The sequence below is a fragment of the Patagioenas fasciata genome, chromosome 2 (assembly GCF_037038585.1).
Source record: "Patagioenas fasciata isolate bPatFas1 chromosome 2, bPatFas1.hap1, whole genome shotgun sequence".
Taxonomy (NCBI): Eukaryota; Metazoa; Chordata; class Aves; order Columbiformes; family Columbidae; genus Patagioenas; species Patagioenas fasciata.
The window spans coordinates 123586778-123607342 of NC_092521.1; the positions used below are offsets into that span (position 1 = coordinate 123586778).

The window sequence follows — 20565 nt, forward strand, 5'->3', positions numbered from 1 at the left end:
TTTAGTACAAAGCACTGGTGTTACTGCATAGGCAGTTTTGTAGTTAATATAATGCATCAAGTTGCTCCCTCCAGTATTTTCATTTGCATTAATTTCCCTCTTTTTTTTCTCCTCTTAAACTATCTCAAAAGATTCTCAATCTTGCTTATGTAACACCTGGACCTACAAGACCAGAATACAACACAGAAATCTGGATATCTCTCAGTGTTACGTTCATACATATATGTTTCAAGAGAGATGTTTGCCCTCGACCTTTTTCTATTAAGATCATTCTCTGTGTAGTCAGTGTTTTTCTTTTTTTCTGCTGTGTGCACCATTATTTGCTAGGATTCAGTCAACTGTGTAAATCAGAGAGTGCCAATTTTGTTAATTATTCAATTTGTACATAAATTTCCCTTTAAGCAGTGACTGCTATTTTTCACAGGTACAATGGGAATGCATTAACCCGAAGTACAAAGCAAAGAAGAAGAATTACAAGAACTCAGGCATAGTCATCCTCAACCAGTGCAAGGTGAATATGTCTTCTGTTCTTTGGCTCTTTCTTTACTAAGCTCTCAGCAATATATTTTAATGGTGATTGGAAGGGTAGACGAAAAAGTGGAACTGCCTGTAGAATGATGATGGAAACTGATCCATTACAAAAAAGTAAAAGACAAGAAATTGAATCCCAAAAGTAATCTGACTGTCCCAAACTCTCTTTCATTTCTCTTGTGCTATCCCTGCTGTTGTAAGATGGAGTAGGCAGTACTGAACTCTTACATCTCGGCCTCTTGGGTGTTTCCCTTCTAATCCTTCCATCATTTCTACAAAATTGCTCTTGCTCCTCCTAAACCAATAGCGAAATTTCTACTGGCTTCCCATTGAGAAGGAGCAGAGCTTGGTTCTAATTTTGATGTGAATTTTGCTTTCTGTAGTTTTAGAATTTTGATATTTTCTCTTTTTACATTTGTGATTCTTCCTCAAACTATATTTAACAATTTCTTCCTTTACCATATTTTCAGTTGATCCTTTCCCACCTTCCAATTTACTTTTTCCAGGCAGTTTTCTGATGTTTGAGTGGTACGCAACTGATTTGAATGTCTTGCTTTCTTGTCTGCAGATCCACAAGATGCATTCTTTCTTAGATTATATCATGGGAGGCTGCCAAATACAATTTACAGTAAGTGTCTTACTTCTATAAGTAGTTTTAAAGAAAGGGAATCCACTTAGATATTGATTCATTGCTTTCACAGAGAAATTATTCTCACATTCCATTCCTTGGTAAATTATTAAGATCTTCTTGCAAAATGTAATAAACCCGGAAAAAAAAAAAAAAGACAAACTATGCTAATGCAGTAAGATTTTCCTTGTACATGCTGATTTACATTTTCCAGCAATGAAAATCATGTTGCAAAATTAAAGACAACCACATGCAGGGGTGAGACACTAAGCTGGTGTAGTCCCACCAATGTCATGTGAGCTACACCCAGTCCCAAAAGCTGGAGAACTGAACTAGCCCCTGTGACAGTGCTGACTGGCCTTTGGCTTTTGAGCCTCAGTTTGTTCACAACAATTTCAAATAAATTCCCCATGTCCCAAGGGAGATTTCATCCCATCTGCCTTTAACTACTTGAATATTAGATGGCCTATTCATCAATCCTATGGGCCAGTCTTCCCTTCCAGAATGAGTCCTTCATTCAAGCAAGTTGTTTCCCCCCCGTAATAGTGCCATACAGAAAGAACAGAGAGACAGTCGAGCCAGGGCCCTCCCTCTGTCAGTCTGGGGTAAATGCTGATGTTTCATACCTCAGCTGTAGCTACCAACAGTAAGATGGCACTACGGGGAGATGAGGTTGTAATTTAGAGCAAACTCAGAAGCTATTCCGTTCAAGGAACAAGGGATAAAATGATTTGCAGATCTCTCCATGAACAAAAATAAAATATTTTGCATTTCCAACTAATAATATTTTAGAAACATTTAATGCTGTGTGCTTTTGAGCTTTTTAGTTTGGTGGTTTTTTCTTGCTGTTGTGGGCTTTTTGTTTGTTGTTGGTTGGTTGTTTTTTTGGTTGTTTTTGTGTGTGTGTGGTTTATTTTGTTTGGTTGATTGATTTTTGTAATTTGAATCTAGGAGAGAAACTACAGTAATATAGACATATTTCCCATAGGAATACAGATTGTGGCAGAGTTCCAGTCTGGTTTATGTGACTTTTCATGCTAGTTACAGGGGTAAAGTCTAATGCTCAAAGGTAATAGTCTTCTGGAGATCTTTTCCTGTAGTACCCTGCCCTCTTTCTGCTCGCAATTATCAAGTATCAGACATTGGATGCTACTGATATATTCCATTCCACTTTTTATAGACAAGTCTTCATTTTCCAAAAAGATTTAACAAAAAATAAAGATTTTTTTCATCCCAACAAAAAGTTCCAGCAGCAGCAACAGCTATAGTCAGTAGTGGATTGTCTTCTTGTGCATAAATCAGATTTTGAGGTGTAAAACATCCACTTGGCCAGTACACCTCACAAACTCATTGGATAACACCCAAAACTGAGGACTCTGTCTCTTGTTTTGAAGGAAATACCTACTATAGTGGACAAAGATTTTTATAGTTGTCTCCTCTCAAGCAAAGCATCCTGTGTAATCACCTTTCTGCCTTCACCTGTCTTCTTCTTCTGGTATCCCCACATGCCTGGAACGCCCATTTCTTCTCTAAACCTGAAGCTCACCGATCCCTCAAAACCCCTTTAATTTATGTCTCCTGACATTTGTTCCCTAAAAATATGACTGAAAGAACTCAATTATCAACTGTGTTCAAGGTCATTAGCAGAAAGACAGTAGTGTCTTAACGTAGTACATAAAAGCCTTTTGTAAATCAGGACAGGTGCTTAAGTACATGCAAAGACTGGTTAATATGCATTTCCCACAACTCTAGCACAAGCACAGGAGCACTATAACCATTAGAAAGTGTCTAGGGATATACATATTATTATGTTACAGCTGTGTTTTTCATACTCTCTTTGATTCCTCCTAAATGTTTTCCAATGGAAGAGCAAGTCCTTACATAGCACACTGAGGGGTCACAGCAATTTGTTTGCCTTTTACTTGCTTGTCGCAGATTTCCTATTAGGCTGTGAACCGCAAGTTGAAAACTGCTGTGTTAAAACATGCTGAAATGGAAAGTATTGCTTCTATTGTATTTTACTATTTTAATATTTCATTTTGCTGAAATGAAACAAAACTATTGATAGTAGGAACCTTAGGTAAACTCATCTGCAAGGACAGGCAGTGAGGACATAAAGGAAATTAAAGATCCATTACACTGGTAAGCAAAGAGATCCCTAAATTACTGTGGACCTGAATGGTAAATCCACTAGGTCCAGAACTGTGTAAACTCATCACTAACAGCTTTCAACCTACATGAACTTGGGGGAAGCCATTGTGGATGTCTCTGTGCCCATAGCTCTGTTCATGCATAATGGTTCTCCTTAAATATCCTAACAAGCTGACTGGTTGCATATTGTACTTCCTCCTGTGGTGACTGCTTGTGGGACATGTTGCTGTTTCCAGACATGTATTAGAGATTCTCCAGTGGTGACTGAAGCAAAAGGATGCTGCCTACAGGGGAGATATTCAATGCTCCCTTGCTTTCTGCACATATCATGTAATCTCCTTTTCACACAGTCCTGGTTAATTCAGAAACAGAGGATCCCTATTCCTTCCACCTTCCCAGATTTCTGTTTTATTTTAACTGGAATGGATCTGGAATTATTTGAAACTCTTCTGGTGCTTGTATTGTTGTCTTAATGACATTTCTATCGAGTTCATGCTGTGTACAGGCAGTACGATACAACTGCAATTTGAAAGGGCACTTGCTGAGGGAGGGAAACAGGGATGCTAACCATACATTTGATAACAAAAAGCTGTAGTATGATGTACCTGATAATTTAAGGCACTAATGAAGGCTTTGGTAACATCGTGCTGTGTGTTCTTGGGATACTTTGTACATCTATTGTAGGAACATATTTTGTAGTTAGAAAATGAAAAAATGAGGGTAAACTTTTCCCTCACTTTAAAACCATTTATTAAGAAGCTTTCATCTATAGAGATCAATAGCGCTGATTCCAGCCTGCTTTTTCTATGCATGGCTTATTGCAAAACGCTGTGTCTCTTATCAGACCATGTTCCCTGCTGCAGAAGAAATGTTCAGAAGTTGGCAGTGCAAATGGGTTTGTAGTCAGAAGACATTTTCATCACTTTAGGAAATACAGCAGAAAGGATGTGTAACATGCATAAAAGGAACTGTAATAGAAAGATATATTGGACAGATTCTCTCTTAGGCAGGTCACGATATTGGGCAGGCTGATTCGTTGCTGACAGATCAAGCAGGAGGTTCAGGCTATGTAGGATGTTTTCAGTGCAATGAAAATCACCCTTCTACAAGGCTGAGGAAAAAAAGAGTACTAAGAGTGTACTTATTGCTATGTTGTGGTTTTATTTAGCTGTGGGAAGATGACTGGTACATTTGAATGGATACATTTAAAGATACACTGATAAAAATCAAATGTACATATGATGTAAGAAATATTCCTACTTGCTGCTCGCAAGATTAGTTCGGTTGTGATATTGGCCTAGTTTCTGTGATGTGTTAGTTTTACAAATCCTGATCCTACTAATTTGCACAAGATCCTGGTACTACCAGGTGATGCAAAAAGAGCAGAGCTCTGTGTTGATATTTTGAAATTTTGGCAAGTGAAAGCAAACATCTTGTTTAAAAGTCCTCCCCTCAGGAATCAGAAATTTGGATCGAAGTCAGATGAAGTACATCCGAGTACAAATTTTCATGTAGAAAATGCTTATCAGCAGATCTCTACTACAAGGACCATTTCCAAAAAAGAAGTTTATTTTGAGGAAGGGTTTTTCTTTCCTGAACACTAGCCACAGATTTTTTTCCAAACTCATGAAACCTACTGCTTATTCCTACTGTGCACTTTTGTTTTTAGTTAAAAAGCATTTAGCCAGGGCTAATAGACACAAAGGAACATTTGTCCAGTTCTGTCTGGTGTGTCATTCCAGCCTCATTAATGTCTGTTTTGGGATTATCAGTGAAAACACACACTTTTAACAATTTTATAAGAATGCCCTCTGTTTCCATATCATACAGTGAAATTTTTGCGGTTTCTATAATCAGAACAAAAAACTGAAGTTAAATTAATATCAGAGAAATACGCATCTTTTTAAGAACATATGCACAACTTGGCAATTTTTATTTAAAAATCCATGTCCCAAATCTCAGTTAATCCATACAAGTATCTATGAATTTACCTTAGGTTTCTAAAACCACTGGTGTTTCTTTCTTCCTCCATTACATACGTGCATGCAAGTGAGAACATGAGATGTATCCCATTAATTTATTCAAGTTAAATCAAGCCATCATTTTCAGAAAAAAACATCTATGTAGAAAACAGACTCACTGCTTCAGTGTATGAACAGAGATCAGGGAAGCAGAGGTGAAAGATCACTTGATTTGCAATCTAAATCAAGCTCATATCTCCTGACTGAAATGTGGTGAGATGCAGGAGGGGTTCCTGGTTGATCAAGGTGTTGAAAGGATTTCCAGCTAACTGAAGCCCTGTGAAAAATATTTTTCTTCAGCCAAGAGTTAGCTTTTTTGGTGGAAGGACAAAAATTATAAGGAAGTTTATAAATGGCTTCATTCCCTTTATGAGACCCTTTGGTTTTCTTTTTGCTCCTTTTAGGAATTCCTAGGAAGCAGCATCAAAAATTCAGATGAGGGCTTTCTGGTCCATGACAGTCATATCACAGGAAGATGCATGTGAGAATATATATTCAGTGAGAACTATAGAGAGCATTTTAAAATGGAGAGATTATTTGTAAGAGGATTCATTAAGATTTGCTTTTGCATTGAATGCTTCTCACAATCTTCTCTAAGCCTTTTCAATACAAAAATCTTTGCAGGATTCAAGTTTTAGTTTTACCCTGCAGCTCACTTTTAATCTTGCTATCATCTACGAAACTGAGAGAGGTAATTATTAATTGATGTTTTGTAGATAAGAAATACCAGACAGGCAGTATTCACTACTATTACTACAGCCACAGTAAGGTTTAAAACAGCTAAGAAATGTCCCTAACTGTAGTTTTAATTTATAGTTTTAGTAGGACTTCTAACTCTCTCAGGACATTTTTGCTGCACAGCTTTTATGTCCTGAACATATCTGAGCTGGAATAATTTAATTCAGTGTAAGAACATAGAGACAGTTAATTTGATTCATCTGTATTAGAAAATCATTTTCCATTTAGAATAATAATGCCATTTTAGTTTTATTATCTCATTTTATAAACTGTCATTTACTTTTAGACATCTTTATCAATACTATCGTAATTCAAATTTCATGAAGTATGCTGTAAAATCAACCTTTGCTGTAAGACTGCAATCTCTGCAGAAAACCCTCTCTGATAAAGATACACGGTTGCTGTAGGTATACTTATGTCCAGAAGAGCTCCACAATACATTAACTTTTCGTCTTTTTCCAGGTAGCTATAGATTTCACCGCCTCAAATGGTGATCCTAGGAACAGCTGCTCGCTGCACTACATCCACCCCTATCAACCCAACGAGTACTTGAAAGCATTGGTAGCTGTTGGGGAGATTTGCCAAGACTATGACAGGTAAATAACCACATTTGATAACCGAGTTGTCTTTAGAAAGTGTTTTCACAGTGTGAAATCAATGGCTGCCTGCTACTGGCTGCAGTCACTCCATGTTTAGTCACTTAAGAGGAATGACTGCATGTCGGGAAGATTAGTCTACCTTAACACGCTTTTCAGAGTGACTGGGTTTAGATTAGTTCAGGGTAATGAAAGGCTTGGTCCTTGGCTGTTGGGCAGATACGTGTGTTAAGTTTCAGGTTTGTATTCTCATGTCAAAATTGCATGTTTGAATGGATGTTTCGTTTGTGTTAAACTTGAAGCCTATTTTGCAGATGCTAATTGCATCCTTTTTGGTACTCTCGGGAGTCTGGTTCTGTCCCATCCTACAGAAAAACATTCCCAAAATTTTGTGTTTGAAGCTGAATTTGTAGTTGCCTAAACTGCTTAGTGACCATGTCTGTTATTAGAAGTAAATGTGTAGTCTTTTGCAGTGTTCTCCTGACCTCTTCCAAAATACATATTAAAAGATAGCATTAATGTTTGCACACAACATGCCTTTAAATAAATAAACAAATGCAGCTAATTGGGCTAAATATGCTTTGATTACATTATGTACTTTAGTTGCTCTCAAGTAGGCTGCCTTTTTCTATCCAATTATTTGCCCATTATTAATCTAATTACAAGGTACATTTTCTTTAAATGTTCTTTGTTGGTGAGGCATAGTATCTTGCATAATTACTCTTTCTAATCTTTTCACATGTAATACACATCCACCCATCACTTTGCCATATGTGTCAGATCTCAAAAACAACAATGGTATTTTTAGTCAAATTTGCATTATACTTGCTGTATGAATTGTGGAGTGACTTAATACTGTGGTTTGCATGTTACATATTGCATATACCAATTAGCCTGCTCAGAGGCACTTCCATTTGCATGGTAGTGAAATGTTTTATGAAAGAAGAATGAGAAAATACTGCCCTGATACAAATGTGCTAAGAATTTGATGGTCAAACTTAGTCAGTGAATCTCGGGAGATCAATATTTTATTGTAAGTGAGCTGATAATTCCTCAGTGATTATCCCATGATTTAATAATTGCTAGCAATAATTCAGTATATTAATATGTTTCAAAATAGGGGAAGACATGAAAGGGGCTAGTTTATACACACAGATTCTTATATTTTATCAGTTAAGCTGTATTTTTTAAGAAAATGAAATAGTTAAGTGGCATAGGCCCTCCTATCTGGAGATATTAATCCCAAATCAGGATTCTCCTCTCAATATAGCATATTCCAATCAGTACAAAAAATAGTGGCGATTCATTTTTTAAATGAAACCATCAGCGTCATTCAGTTCTATTGTGCTGCAGAAAAGGCCTATTCGTGCTAATCAGCACAACTAAAGTTGTATGAGCTACGGACTCGGGCTGAACAAAAGCCAGAATTTCTTTTCCCAGGGAAATGTCACCTTTCTGGCGTGTGTTTGACCTATACATGCTCTCAAGTGGCACTATAAATACCTTGCCATGGGCAATTTAATTCAACATGGTCAGTGCTTTCTGATCAAAATGTCAAGTGAGGATCTTTTCTTTATACTTGCACATTTTGAATCCAGCAAACTGGAAATGAAAACTTACAATTTCTCTAAAGAGGGAAAGAAATTAGAAGAAGCAAACCTTTGCATGAAATAGTCTACAGGTTCTTAATCTACAATGTTATTTTTGTGTTTAGTTGCTGCCTTGAGACATACGACCATATACGACCTATAAAGCAAATCTTCTGCATATACAGTTTCAAATTCAATTAAAAATCTGAAATGTGGCACAGATCCATAACTGCTCCAGTGAGTCCAGTTGTGCTTCTCATACTGGAGTAAGATATCTGTTTCCAGATTAAAATGAGACAGAAGTGAAAAGAGAGGGACCTGCTGAACCTAAGGGTTGTTTAGAGTCAGAGTGTTGTAATTTGCATAGGTGCATGTCTTTAGTAAGATAGAAATGTTAACCTACAAAGATGGCGGTGCTCTTATCTGAAGTTTTGTAGTTTGTACCCGTCAATTATCTGTAATGGGCACAACTGGCTGATTTCAACCCAAACCAAGGGAAATCGAGTGGTTTTGTTTGGGTCTTGGTGTTGGAACGATAAAGGACTCAGCACTCCGATTCAATGTGAATCACGCCAAAGCCATTTATTACAGAAACATGTCTCCTTATATACGCAACTATTCTCTAAACACGAATCCACGCTCCAAGCATGGATTCGCTAAATGAGTATCATGGGCAGTCCACACGCTGGAGCCCCACCGATGATAGGTCTGACGACTCACGCCATGCTGAGGCCCTGTTAATGAAGAAACGCCCCTCTTTCTCACAGCAGATTCTGTTCTCAGCTTCTTGAAGTGGCCTTGAGATTCCTTTGGGCCTGACTAATTCAACAACATATCTCCTTCTAACGAAACCCCTTCACAATTCCCCCTTTTTGTTCTTGAACTAGTCAGGCCCCTTAAACAGCATGCTGAATCGTCTTTGAAATACACTGCAACATAGGACACGTGATTAACAACATAATTACAATTACATATAATGTAGCTAAACCTTACTTAATAAGATTAAACAACTATCTGCTTATACTCAAACCTTCATATCATATATAAAACCTTAATTCTACTTATGACAACCTTACCAACGCACTATTTTAGAATAGTCAGACAACTTAATACAATATATTCTCTTAAATTCTTAAAAGATCTATAACTGCGCAGTTTATAGAGTAACGTACTTAATACCATCAGCATATGCTAATTATTGACTTAATATCTTAAAACTTATATTAACCTATTCATATGCTAATTATTGAATTAATATCTTAAAACTTATATTAACCTATTTAAAAGATCTATAGCTTAATCTTAATATCTCTTTTAAAACCTTACCAGTTGCTAAATTAGGTTACCATGGTAGAAATATCTTATACTTTTACCTTATCTATGCATAGATTACCTAATTGTAATATCACCCTTTTGGAACTCTTACTATCTGTTCAAATTAGCATTCTCTATGGAAGATACCTTATCTGTTTACTAATAAGCTTTTAGACCACTGGGTCTAAGAGCATCTATAACACTGAATAAGAATTCATGGTTTACATTTGAGACAATTCTCACAACTTATCTCCCTCCTGTCCTTCTGCATCTGTCGAATCTTTGTTGTCTTTATTCAGCCATGGCTTGATCCATTTCTCAGGAATCCATTTTGATCCTTGGTCTGTAATGACACAAGCATAACCCTTTCCCCAAGTTATTGATTGGAAAGGACCCTCCCATTCACCAGTAACTCCATTGCGTATTTTGACCTGACATTGATTTTTCTCTAAGGTCTGTCAAGTGTCCTTTTAAGCTTGTTCCATGACGAATCATAGGTGGAATGTCGAACCCTTGCGGAAGGCGTAAAAGTTCAAGACATATAATGCTTTGCTTAGTCTGTCATGTGGAGTAGTACAGTCAGTTCCCCCTTTTTATTTGTCAAGCTGATGCTTGAGAGTTCGATTCATCCTTTCTATCAAGGCCTGACCAGTAGGAGAATTTGGTATCCCTGTAATGTGCTTAACACCCCACAATTGAAAAAAGGTGGCAGTAGCTTTGGCGATATAACCAGGTGCGTTGTCTGTCTTGACCTGTGCAGGAACTCCCAAAGCTGCAAAAGCAGAACGTAAATGTCGTTGCACATGTGAACTAGTTTCACCAGTCTGAGCAGTGGCCCATATGGCGAAAGAATATGTATCAATAGACATATGCACATACTTCAGCCTACCAAATTCAGGGACATGTGTGACGTCCATTTGCCACAATTCCAAGGCTCCTAATCCTCTTGGATTGACTCCTGCACCCAGCCCTACTGAGATGGGCTGACAATCTGCACAACTTTTAACAATACCTCGGGCTTCACTTTCGGACAATGAAAATTGCCGCTGTAAGACCTGAGCAGACTGATGGAGGAAACTATGAGAGTGTACTGCTTGCCCAAACCTATCTATTGGAGGTGGAACCGAGGCAGGAGATACAAGAAAATCAGCTCGGCTGTTTCCTTCAGCTAAATCGCCTTGAATTGTCAGATGACTACGGATATGTGTTATGAAGTATCGGTGTTGTCTCTCTTCGACCAACAACCATAGTTGCTTGAACAAAGACATCAGTTGTGCATCCTGAACCTCTTTGAGCAATGATCTTTCAATGCGAGCTACCACACCTACCACATACAAAGAATCACAAACAATATTCACTGGGCTATGAGCAAATCTGATAAACACTTCTATTACAGCCCTGAGTTCCAAATGCTGAGTCGATCCTTTCAGGTTAGTTAGTATCACATCGTGCCGTTTTCCATCTGTTTTCCATGTAATTGCTGCTTTCTGCATTTTACCCCCTGCCTCAGTGAACACTGTGGGTCCTTTAACAGGAAATTCTGAGAGAAGAGGGGGACCCTCCTTCATTGATCCCATATTCAAAACTGACATTAACTTGTGTGGAGGGGAAAATGTCTTAATTAAAACTTGAGAATTTAATAACGCAATCTGAAAAGGTAAGGAGTTCTGCAAAGCCCACTGTAAATATTCTGAAACGAGGGGAACAATGATATATGCAGGCTCAGCCCCTGAAATTTCGACTATTCTCTGCCTACCTTTCATTATAAGCTGAGCAAAGACCTCAACCCTGGTTGTAATGGTTTGTTTGAGTTGAAAATGCAAAAACACCCACTCTAAGATCTTTAACGGCTCCTTACCAGTTGTCCATTGCATTATGAGAGCAAAAGGATAGTTAGTATTGTTTACAATTAGTAGTCCGATTACATAATCTGGGTTCCACCTATGGCTGAAAGCTTTTACAAGTTTGGACATAATCTTTTTCAGAGCAGCATCCGCCTCAGCAGTAAGCGTTCTAGGAGAGCTAATGTCACTATCCCGTTTTAGCAGTTTTACAATTGGAGCTAAATCCTCATTAGTGATCCCACAAATGCTCCGGACCCAATTCAGATCACCCACTAGTTTCTGCACATCATTTAAGGATTGAATGACAGGCCGACATACTATTTTCTGAGGTTTCACTGTGGACTGAGAAATTTCCCAACCAAGATATTTCCACGCTGGTTGAATTTGTACCTTTTCTGGAGCAATTTGCAATCCTCTATGCTGCAAGGTATCAGATACTTCATTTATCAACAAATCAGTCGAAAAAGTTTCCCCAGCTATTAATATGTCATCCATGTAGTGGTAAATCACTAATTCAGGATGAGATTTTCTGATTGATTGCAAGGCCCAAGCTACATAAATTTGACACATAGTTGGGGAATTTTTCATTCCTTGTGGCAAAAGTACCCATTGATACCTTTTTGCACGTTCAGCCTTATTTACAGAATTTATGGAAAATGCAAAACGTTTACAGTCATCAGGATGCAAAGCAATGGTGAAAAAACAATCTTTCAAGTCAATTATTAAGATCTGCCAATTTTCTGGAATCATGACAGGGGATGGTAATCCCGGCTGTAATGCTCCCATGTCTTCCATGGTATCATTAATTTTTCGAAGATCATGTAACAACCTCCATTTCTTTGATTTTTTCTGAATAGTAAACACAGGAGTATTCCAGGGACTTGTAGACGTCTCTAAATGCCCTTTTTCAAGCTGTTCCTGTACTAGCTCTTCAACATGGGCGAGTTTTTCTTTACTGAGCGGCCACTGATTTACCCATACTGGATCATCATTTTTCCACTGTAATTTCAGTACTGGTCGCCCATCATCAATGGCCGCTTCTAGAAATGCTGTTGTTTTGTCACCAGAGTTGCTCCTAGTTGTCCTAACACATCTCATCCTAATAGAGAAACAGGGATAGACATCACATTCATGCAGTAAAGAACTAAATTACTCATGTTCTTCTGTATTATCACAAAGTGCACATTTTGAGTCAACGGAATCTCATGATTTAACAGACTGTGAACTTATCGTACCATGTAACAAAGACCTATCAAAATTGCAACATGCTTAAACAGATACCCACAAAGGAAACAGGTTAATAAGGAAAGCATCTTGCAGACTTTAACAAGTTTTCTGACCTGTGTGTTATCAGTTAAGTCTCTCTCAGCTTGTTGAAGTTCAAATCGCCCTGCCTGTAAAACTGTCTGAAAAGATTTAATGATTTTTTGTCCGAGTGCTTTTCTATGTTTTAAAACACCTCCCAATACCGATTTTTCAGGAACACAACTGAAAACAATCATTCCTGACTCCATCTTGCAAGTAAAAACCTTGGGGGGGGGGGGGGGGGAGGCGGGGGGGAAGCACAGGGCTGCTTGCAGACTGAGTGGGAAGAGCAGACAGAAGGTTTTATGGCGCACTTAAAAACAACTAGTGAAACCATTAACTCACATTCCTGACAAGCTGCTTGATTTTCAGAGAGACGGTACACAGGAACACATAATATGTACTGTAAAACTCGCAAATAACATGCTGATAGCAAACATTAGCATTTTCTACTGCTAATTTCAACACCAGTGCTTCCTTAACTTCTAAGTTTTCAATCTGCTTATTGATGGTCTCTTGAAGATGGTCAATAAATTGCATGTAATTCTCATTGGGACCCTGATTAACAGTTGCAAATGATTTGGCTGCTTTGTTGGTTTCAGGCACCTCTCTCATAGCTTGATATTGCTGACTGTTGGATTCACTCGCTAATAGCTGATCTGATCTTTCACACAGTTCTTTTGCCCAGTTCTTATCCGGCGGCTCCTTCTGTTCTCTTGTAGGAGTTAGAAGGATAGAAAGCGGTGAAGGCGGACACAAATCAGTAAAAGAATTGATATTACACTTATTTACGACTTTAGCATTCTCAACTTTCACCAGTCCTTTTGACAAATTATCTGACTCCAGTTCTTTGGACTTCTTGGTCTCTCCAGGGTCGTGTGATGGTACAGGAGGCCATCCACTCGGTAATTTTCCTCCCTCCGCCCCAGACTGTTGTATCATTGGGGGTGCCAAAGGCACAACAGGGGATGGAGTAAGGAGGGTATCGAAAACATGAACTGGGTAAGCTTCACAGTTATTTTTAGAGTTCTTATCAGGCTGTAACACTGCAAAAATTCCAGTAACCGCAGGCCGCTCAGCCTTAAATTCTTTTAAGGTGGAAATTATAAGCTTCCATGTAGTCGCTAATGATTTAGCTTCTTTATCTCCGTCACTAACCTTATCCCATAATTTCTGCCCTATATCATCCCAAAATTCAATTTTAAAAGCTTTCTCAGCTTCTGTCGGGTAGCCGTTAGTTCTACAACAAACCAACAGTCTACGTATATTACTTTCTTCATATTTAAGTCCTCTCATAGAGAGAATATGCAGGAGGATCTTAACTATAGCTTTTTCCTCAGAGGATATATTCTGCCCCATAACTTCACTCTTCCCTCCTCCTGCTCCCAGCCGCTCACCTTTCCCGGGGCCTTCTTCAACAAAATTTATCCGCGGAACGTCCGTACGTCTCCGCCCGGCTCTCAGTCCAGCTGAGCCGCCTCCGGCTGGGCCGCTCCAGGCTTTTCCCCGACCTTAGTGAGACGCCGTTCGGAGTATCACGTCGGGGTCACCATTTGTTGGAACGATAAAGGACTCAGCACTCCGATTCAATGTGAATCACGCCAAAGCCATTTATTACAGAAACATGTCTCCTTATATACGCAACTATTCTCTAAACACGAATCCACGCTCCAAGCATGGATTCGCTAAATGAGTATCATGGGCAGTCCACACGCTGGAGCCCCACCGATGATAGGTCTGACGACTCACGCCATGCTGAGGCCCTGTTAATGAAGAAACGCCCCTCTTTCTCACAGCAGATTCTGTTCTCAGCTTCTTGAAGTGGCCTTGAGATTCCTTTGGGCCTGACTAATTCAACAACATATCTCCTTCTAACGAAACCCCTTCACATCTTGGGATCAATGTATTTACATCAAATGAAAGAATAGTTGGAATAAAGTAAAATATGTTGTTCGCAATGCTTTTTGCATTCCAGTATCACAGCTGTTGAATGCTAAGTACTTTTGCTACACTTACATACCAAAAGACTGCTTTTTCATATTTGTTAAAAAAACACCTGTAGCTTTTACTTAAAATACTTCTGTAATTAGCAACATTTAAATGTATTTGTGATTTGGGAGGAACTGGAGTGACAAGTAACGTATATAGGCATTACACTCAAAATCCAAAATTTGCTTTTATATGCTCTAGTTACTTCTGCCGACCAAACCAAATCTGCTCATAATCCAGGTTTCTGTATATATCAGCCTAACATAACATATCCCTAGGTAATTAATGCTCAAAATTAAATGCCGCCTCACATCCCTTGATACAGTGGAATAATCCTGGCTCATCCAAAAGCCCATTTATCAGTATGGTTCAGAGATTCCTGAAACAGTTAAATGAATAGTGCAGTTCTGCGCAGTTAAGTGTGAAAGAATAGGATTCATTCTTTCATCAACAATATTCAGAGAATGAGAAATAGACTTTGATTATTATCCTGATTGTAGAAATGCTGCAGTCCTGTAGGCACAGGCCAATCTGATAATAGTATGGGAAATGGAAGAGCTGTTCACCTCCTCAAAAGACTTGATACTTTATCTATATGGTGGAATTCTTTCAGGCTATAACAACATTTGTCATAAGAGAGAAGATAAAGTTTGTATGTGATATAATCAGTGGCTTAGCAACAGCAGCAATGGATCATAAAGGAACGAGAAACATTCATTAGTTTTAAAGAATTAGGCTCTAAAATGTTGTTTGAAACACTGGGAATGGGAAAACACATTGAAAACTTATTATTGAAAATAGTTGGTAAAATAAGGAGACAGCTCCATGGAGAAGAATTTGTTTTAAGATAAATGACTCATGAATGTTTAAAGATGACCTCATGAAGCAATAAGTGAGAAATATAAATTTCCATTAAACTTTTTCACTAACTGTCTTATATATAAAGAATCATATCACTGGCATAATTTTACCTTGAAATTGAGCAAGTCTACTCCACCTTTTTGTAGCGAAGAGAAACAGATGAAAATGATGAAAAGTTATTGGGCACTGAAGTGTTTAATATTAAGAGGACCTACTTCTGTATAATTGCATATTTATTCTTCAGTAATTTCAGCGTTGTGTTCTCTGGATCAGAAGTCAAATCAAGTGGTTTCTGATGACCAGCAATATGAACCTAGCCAGAATCCTGAAAAATCAGTTGATCACTACCAAATGTGTGTATATTCCCTCTATGTGTTTTGCACAATGAATTAGCAAGTATACTTAAGGCAGATGAGGTTATACCTAGCTTTCTGGGCACTATGGCTGGTATAGGACTTCTAATCTTCACCGACTCTGAACAATGGTTTTGGACACTCTTGTGTTTTGGAACCTGGTGGAGACTCCTTCAAGAAAATGCTGTTTTCAAAAGATGGTTGGCCAGTGCCTTTGCTAGTTGAATACCCAGGTATGAGGAAAGGCAAAGTCATTCATCGGTTGAAATACCAGATCTGTGAACCAGAATCTGATGTTGTAAAAGCCATGAAACTCTGTACATTTTATAATAATAATCTTGAAGCTATCCTGTTCTCCATGGCAACTGTTCCCCAAATACTTCATTTGTGTCACAAAGCTGCTCCCTGCTCAGCGTGGAACAACATTGCTTTCTAAGCCAGAGAGGCCTATGTCTAAACTGGGGAAGTGGGGAATCTTTCCTTTCCCCGGTGTCCCAGCATAAGGTCTGGCTGTGTCCTGACTGCAAGTCGGGACTTGACCTACCTCTTCTCCCATTCATGCTTCCTGGCTTCCATCAAAAGGAAACTGAGGCACATGGACAGGGAGAAGCTCCCGTCCTTTGCAGGAGGTTGGACCATCTGAATAAGAGCAGGGAGACTGCACCTGTGAACCTCACAGTACAATACAACTGCCTTGTGTGGGCAAGAACCAGCACCGAAATAGCACTGGGATGTGCCCTAAGAACATATATGTGCACATTGACAAGTCTGTTTTCATTATCATAATCTGGAAACATCTATGAAGACTAGTATCTATAGACAAAACAAGTATTTTTCCCAAGATAGATAGGTGCAGGTGTGCTGTGAAAATGTCATGTAAGTACCTGAAGCTATATACCTAGACACACACACACACAGATATACACACAACTAGAGTTTTACTCCTGTGTGTATAAATATATAGCTATGCCTGTAATACACGGGTATTATGTATACATATATATGGATAATATATACAGTTAACACTTAACCATGCAATGAAAAAAAATAGTTGTCTTTTATGCTGTTTTATAGCTTCTCTCTCTGCAGAGCAAAGCCCCAAGTCACAATAACAACAGTGCACACAGTTCATTAAAATGGCTGGTCCTTTGATTGTAATGATTTGTTTTACCAGTGCTGGAATACAACCAACTAGCCATGAGTGTAGCTCATCTTTCATCCCGCAGTGCTGATTGTCTCTGGCAAAGAAAAGAGGACTGGAATGGAGCTGTAAATGCTTGTTTGTAAGGATAGATGCCGTTACATGCACACAATGCTAAAGGCTGAAATACTTCCTAAATGATCTTACATTATTACAAGTTTTAATGATGATATTGTGAGTGAAGTCCATGGCAGAACTTGCAAATCTGTTCCTCAGTTTGAAATCTGATTTCTGCAGTTAGTAGCTTTCCTTTCTCTTCTGCTTATTGAGAATCTCATTTTATTACCTTAAACATTTATCTTTGTACTAAAACCTGTGTTCTGATTCAGCAAGACACTAGAGCTTATTGTCTAATCCCATTGAATTCAATCTGACTGAAGCAAATACTGAAGTATTATGAAAAATATAGATGGCACTAAGATGGAGTTAGGAGTTTTACTGAATTTGAACTTTAGTGTTCCTTGCCCCACACCCAAATATTCAGTGGCTCCCATATATACCTGGATGATCTTTATGATTAATTATTACAAATAGTTTTATATTTGTGCATCTATTCAGAGGTCTTCACTGGATTAATAGAAAGGGCTCACAAATGTGTGAGAATCAGATTTTGTGTCATCAAATCGATACTCATACCTTAAAAAAGAAAAAGGTTAGATGTATTTTATCAAATACTTCTAAGAATTTGTTGCATTGGATATTTGTGGGACTTCCAATTCTTGATGAGCCATCCCTGTTCTGACCTATGTACTCAAATCATGATTCCATCTGGTTGACCATATAGTTTTGTAAAATTATGTCACAAAATTGTTCTTCATTGTATTTCTATTTAAAATCTATTGCAAAAAATAGTTCTTAATTATTTTGAATCTCTATGCCTGTTTATTCACTCTTAAAGATACTGCAGATTGTTTGTTTCCAAGAGGCATTGAAACACACAGAAGATGAATTCTGTTTCCTGACACTCATGTCCTTTTTCATTTGGGCAAACAGCCTTCTTAACTCTAAATACTCAGGTAGTTCCTTAAAACCGACATTCACCCTGAGATCATATGTTAACAAATAAACTGCTTGTATAAAACACACTTGTCTAGCAACCTCCTCAAAGGCCACTAATGAGGAAAGAGTACATTATTCCTGAAAAATGTAGAAATTATTTATGTGTAGAGCTCTGTAAAATATTTAAGAGTGAAAATTTAAAAACTGAGCCACATTCCACAGAAGATGTGAAAGTTCTGAAATCAGAGTTTCAATATTAGCTTCTGCAAACAATGAATTGCAGCAATAGCTGACTAGATGCAAAACTTCATTATGATTTCTTCTTCAATATTTTAGGCCTGCGTGAGTGCATTCACTCTGATTGAAAACCATATATAAAACCATTCTTCCCTCATTCAATAAAGTGGACTTGAAAATTAAAAAGGGAAAAAATGAAAGGAGAAAATAAAAAGATCAGGGTTCCCAATCCAGCTCGTCCTTTACAGTGTAGATCTAGGAAGGAAAAAAACTTCAGAGCAGTCAAACTGTCAGAGGAAAAGTCCATCTGTCCCAGAAACCCATTTCCTGAGGTACCCAGCAGAAGGCAGTTAGCGGCGAGAAAGAGAACAAAGTATGTAAAATGCAGTGCAAGTTATGGACGTCTTATATAAATCAGTGTGATTGATCCCAAGTACAAACATCAGTATGTATTTAAATATTGTGGTTTGGATTGAGACTTTAGGTGGAAAAGAGACACCAGAGTTTACACCTTGCAGGCTGTTTTATTAATCAGAATCTCCTCCCCAAGTATTACTTAACAGGTCATTCATCCTGAAGCTACATCTGGATTTGTGGATGCAGCTCAGAGAGTTACCTTGGCTGGAGGGACCTGAATTAAATAGCTTGACGTAATTTTGCCAGACACAAGGAGAAAAGCAGAAACTTGCTTTGGTTGAGATAGTAGTATAGCAGAAGTTCATTAAAACTGGGGCGGAAGAATGATGCCTAGAATAATTGGCACTATATGCGACACTAAATATTTCATGAAATCCCTACGTGGAGATATAGATATTAAAATTTAATCTACCCATGCAGATCAATAAATAAAAATATGCTTAATTATTAAGCATCTCTCTTTATCACTTTAATTACAGAAACAACCTTTCTGGAGGCCGTTAAGCAAAAAGGCTGATTAGCATATCTAAACAAGTTTAAAAACCATGGGGGAAAAGGCATGAATCTTTTTATTTAGTGCTTTAATAGAACTAAATTTGCATGGACGTACAACAGAAGAAAAATTGAAAAACAGTAACCTATACAGAAAAATCTTGTAGCTTATGCTTATCAATAAGTTCAGGTGTCAGTAAACATTCTGAAATGTTTGGATAATCCATTACTAGAACTGTATTGGGAAAAAGGAAAAACTAGTACTTTTGATCACCAAACCAGATTGAAAATCCTTGGATTTAACTGTTGAGAAGCTAGGCTGGCACAATTACATAATAAATACATAGATGTGTTTAGTATTTGCCTTTCCAGAACCTGTATTTGCAGACTGCTGCCATGAAGGTGTTTCTACAATCACCATTTTTTATCTCAAGAATCAGTACAGCAGGATCAGTCTTGTACAACAACTGTGTTGGAAAGGTGACTTTGCAACAGTTTCTTTTGCATTTGTACATACATGCATACATACATGTGTGTGTACCTGTGTATCTGTAACTATATGTGTATATATATATAAGTATGTATCTGCAGGCCCTTTATCTGGGCAGATACTGTCAATTCTTACAGTTCTGCCTTTTCCATTACCAAGTTTTCATCTTTGTGTCCTCTTTACGCTGACTCTTCTTCCAGGAACTCACTTCCTACATCAGTAGAAAGTCATGAGCAGTCCCCTCGAGCTTCTTAGCAAAACAGCTGCTTCCTCCACATGCTTTTTGGACACCTCTGCTGCATTCTGTCAGCTGGTAGATATATCAAAATCTGGACTTTCTGCTGGGCTTTTCTGTGCAGTCTTTACTATTTTTCAATTCAGTTTGAAATCTCTTCTGAGAAAAAGCTTTGTTCTGTGCAGTAGTTGACACTTCTCTGGGACTACGCAGACTGGTACCATTGAGATTTCACTGTCAGCATTTCTTTCTGAAGAGAGTTACTTGAAGTACAAAACACTACAAACTTTATTTGAAATTGCATACCACCTACTGCTGTAGAGACTAGGCATCTGTGCAAATAAATATTAGTAAGTGACTAAGCATAAATAAAGGATATAGCAATTTTTCTTCCCATTTTCACTGATGCCAAATATGACGACAGTTTAGTATCTTCAGTCAACACAACCTTTTCCACAATTTCAGAAGCATGAATTTCCTCTCTGCCTTGTTGAAGATGTAACTATGTTAGTTATCCACTCCATTATAGTAGCATATGGCTGAGAAGCAAATTATTCCCATTTGGAAAGCCATC

General features: G+C 38.0%; 1 protein-coding gene across 5 annotated transcripts in view; it reads left to right on the forward strand.

Moving 5' to 3' along the window:
• Positions 1 to 20565, forward strand: part of CPNE4 (copine 4) — a 262981-nt gene that overhangs the window by 208343 nt on the left and 34073 nt on the right. For all 5 annotated transcript variants that reach the window (XM_065832287.2, XM_071804887.1, XM_071804888.1 and 2 more), the window contains 3 exons: positions 425 to 511; positions 1100 to 1159; positions 6532 to 6665. In XM_065832287.2, coding sequence (XP_065688359.1) covers positions 425 to 511; positions 1100 to 1159; positions 6532 to 6665 — 281 coding nt within the window. The remainder of the gene's footprint in view (positions 1 to 424; positions 512 to 1099; positions 1160 to 6531; positions 6666 to 20565) is intronic.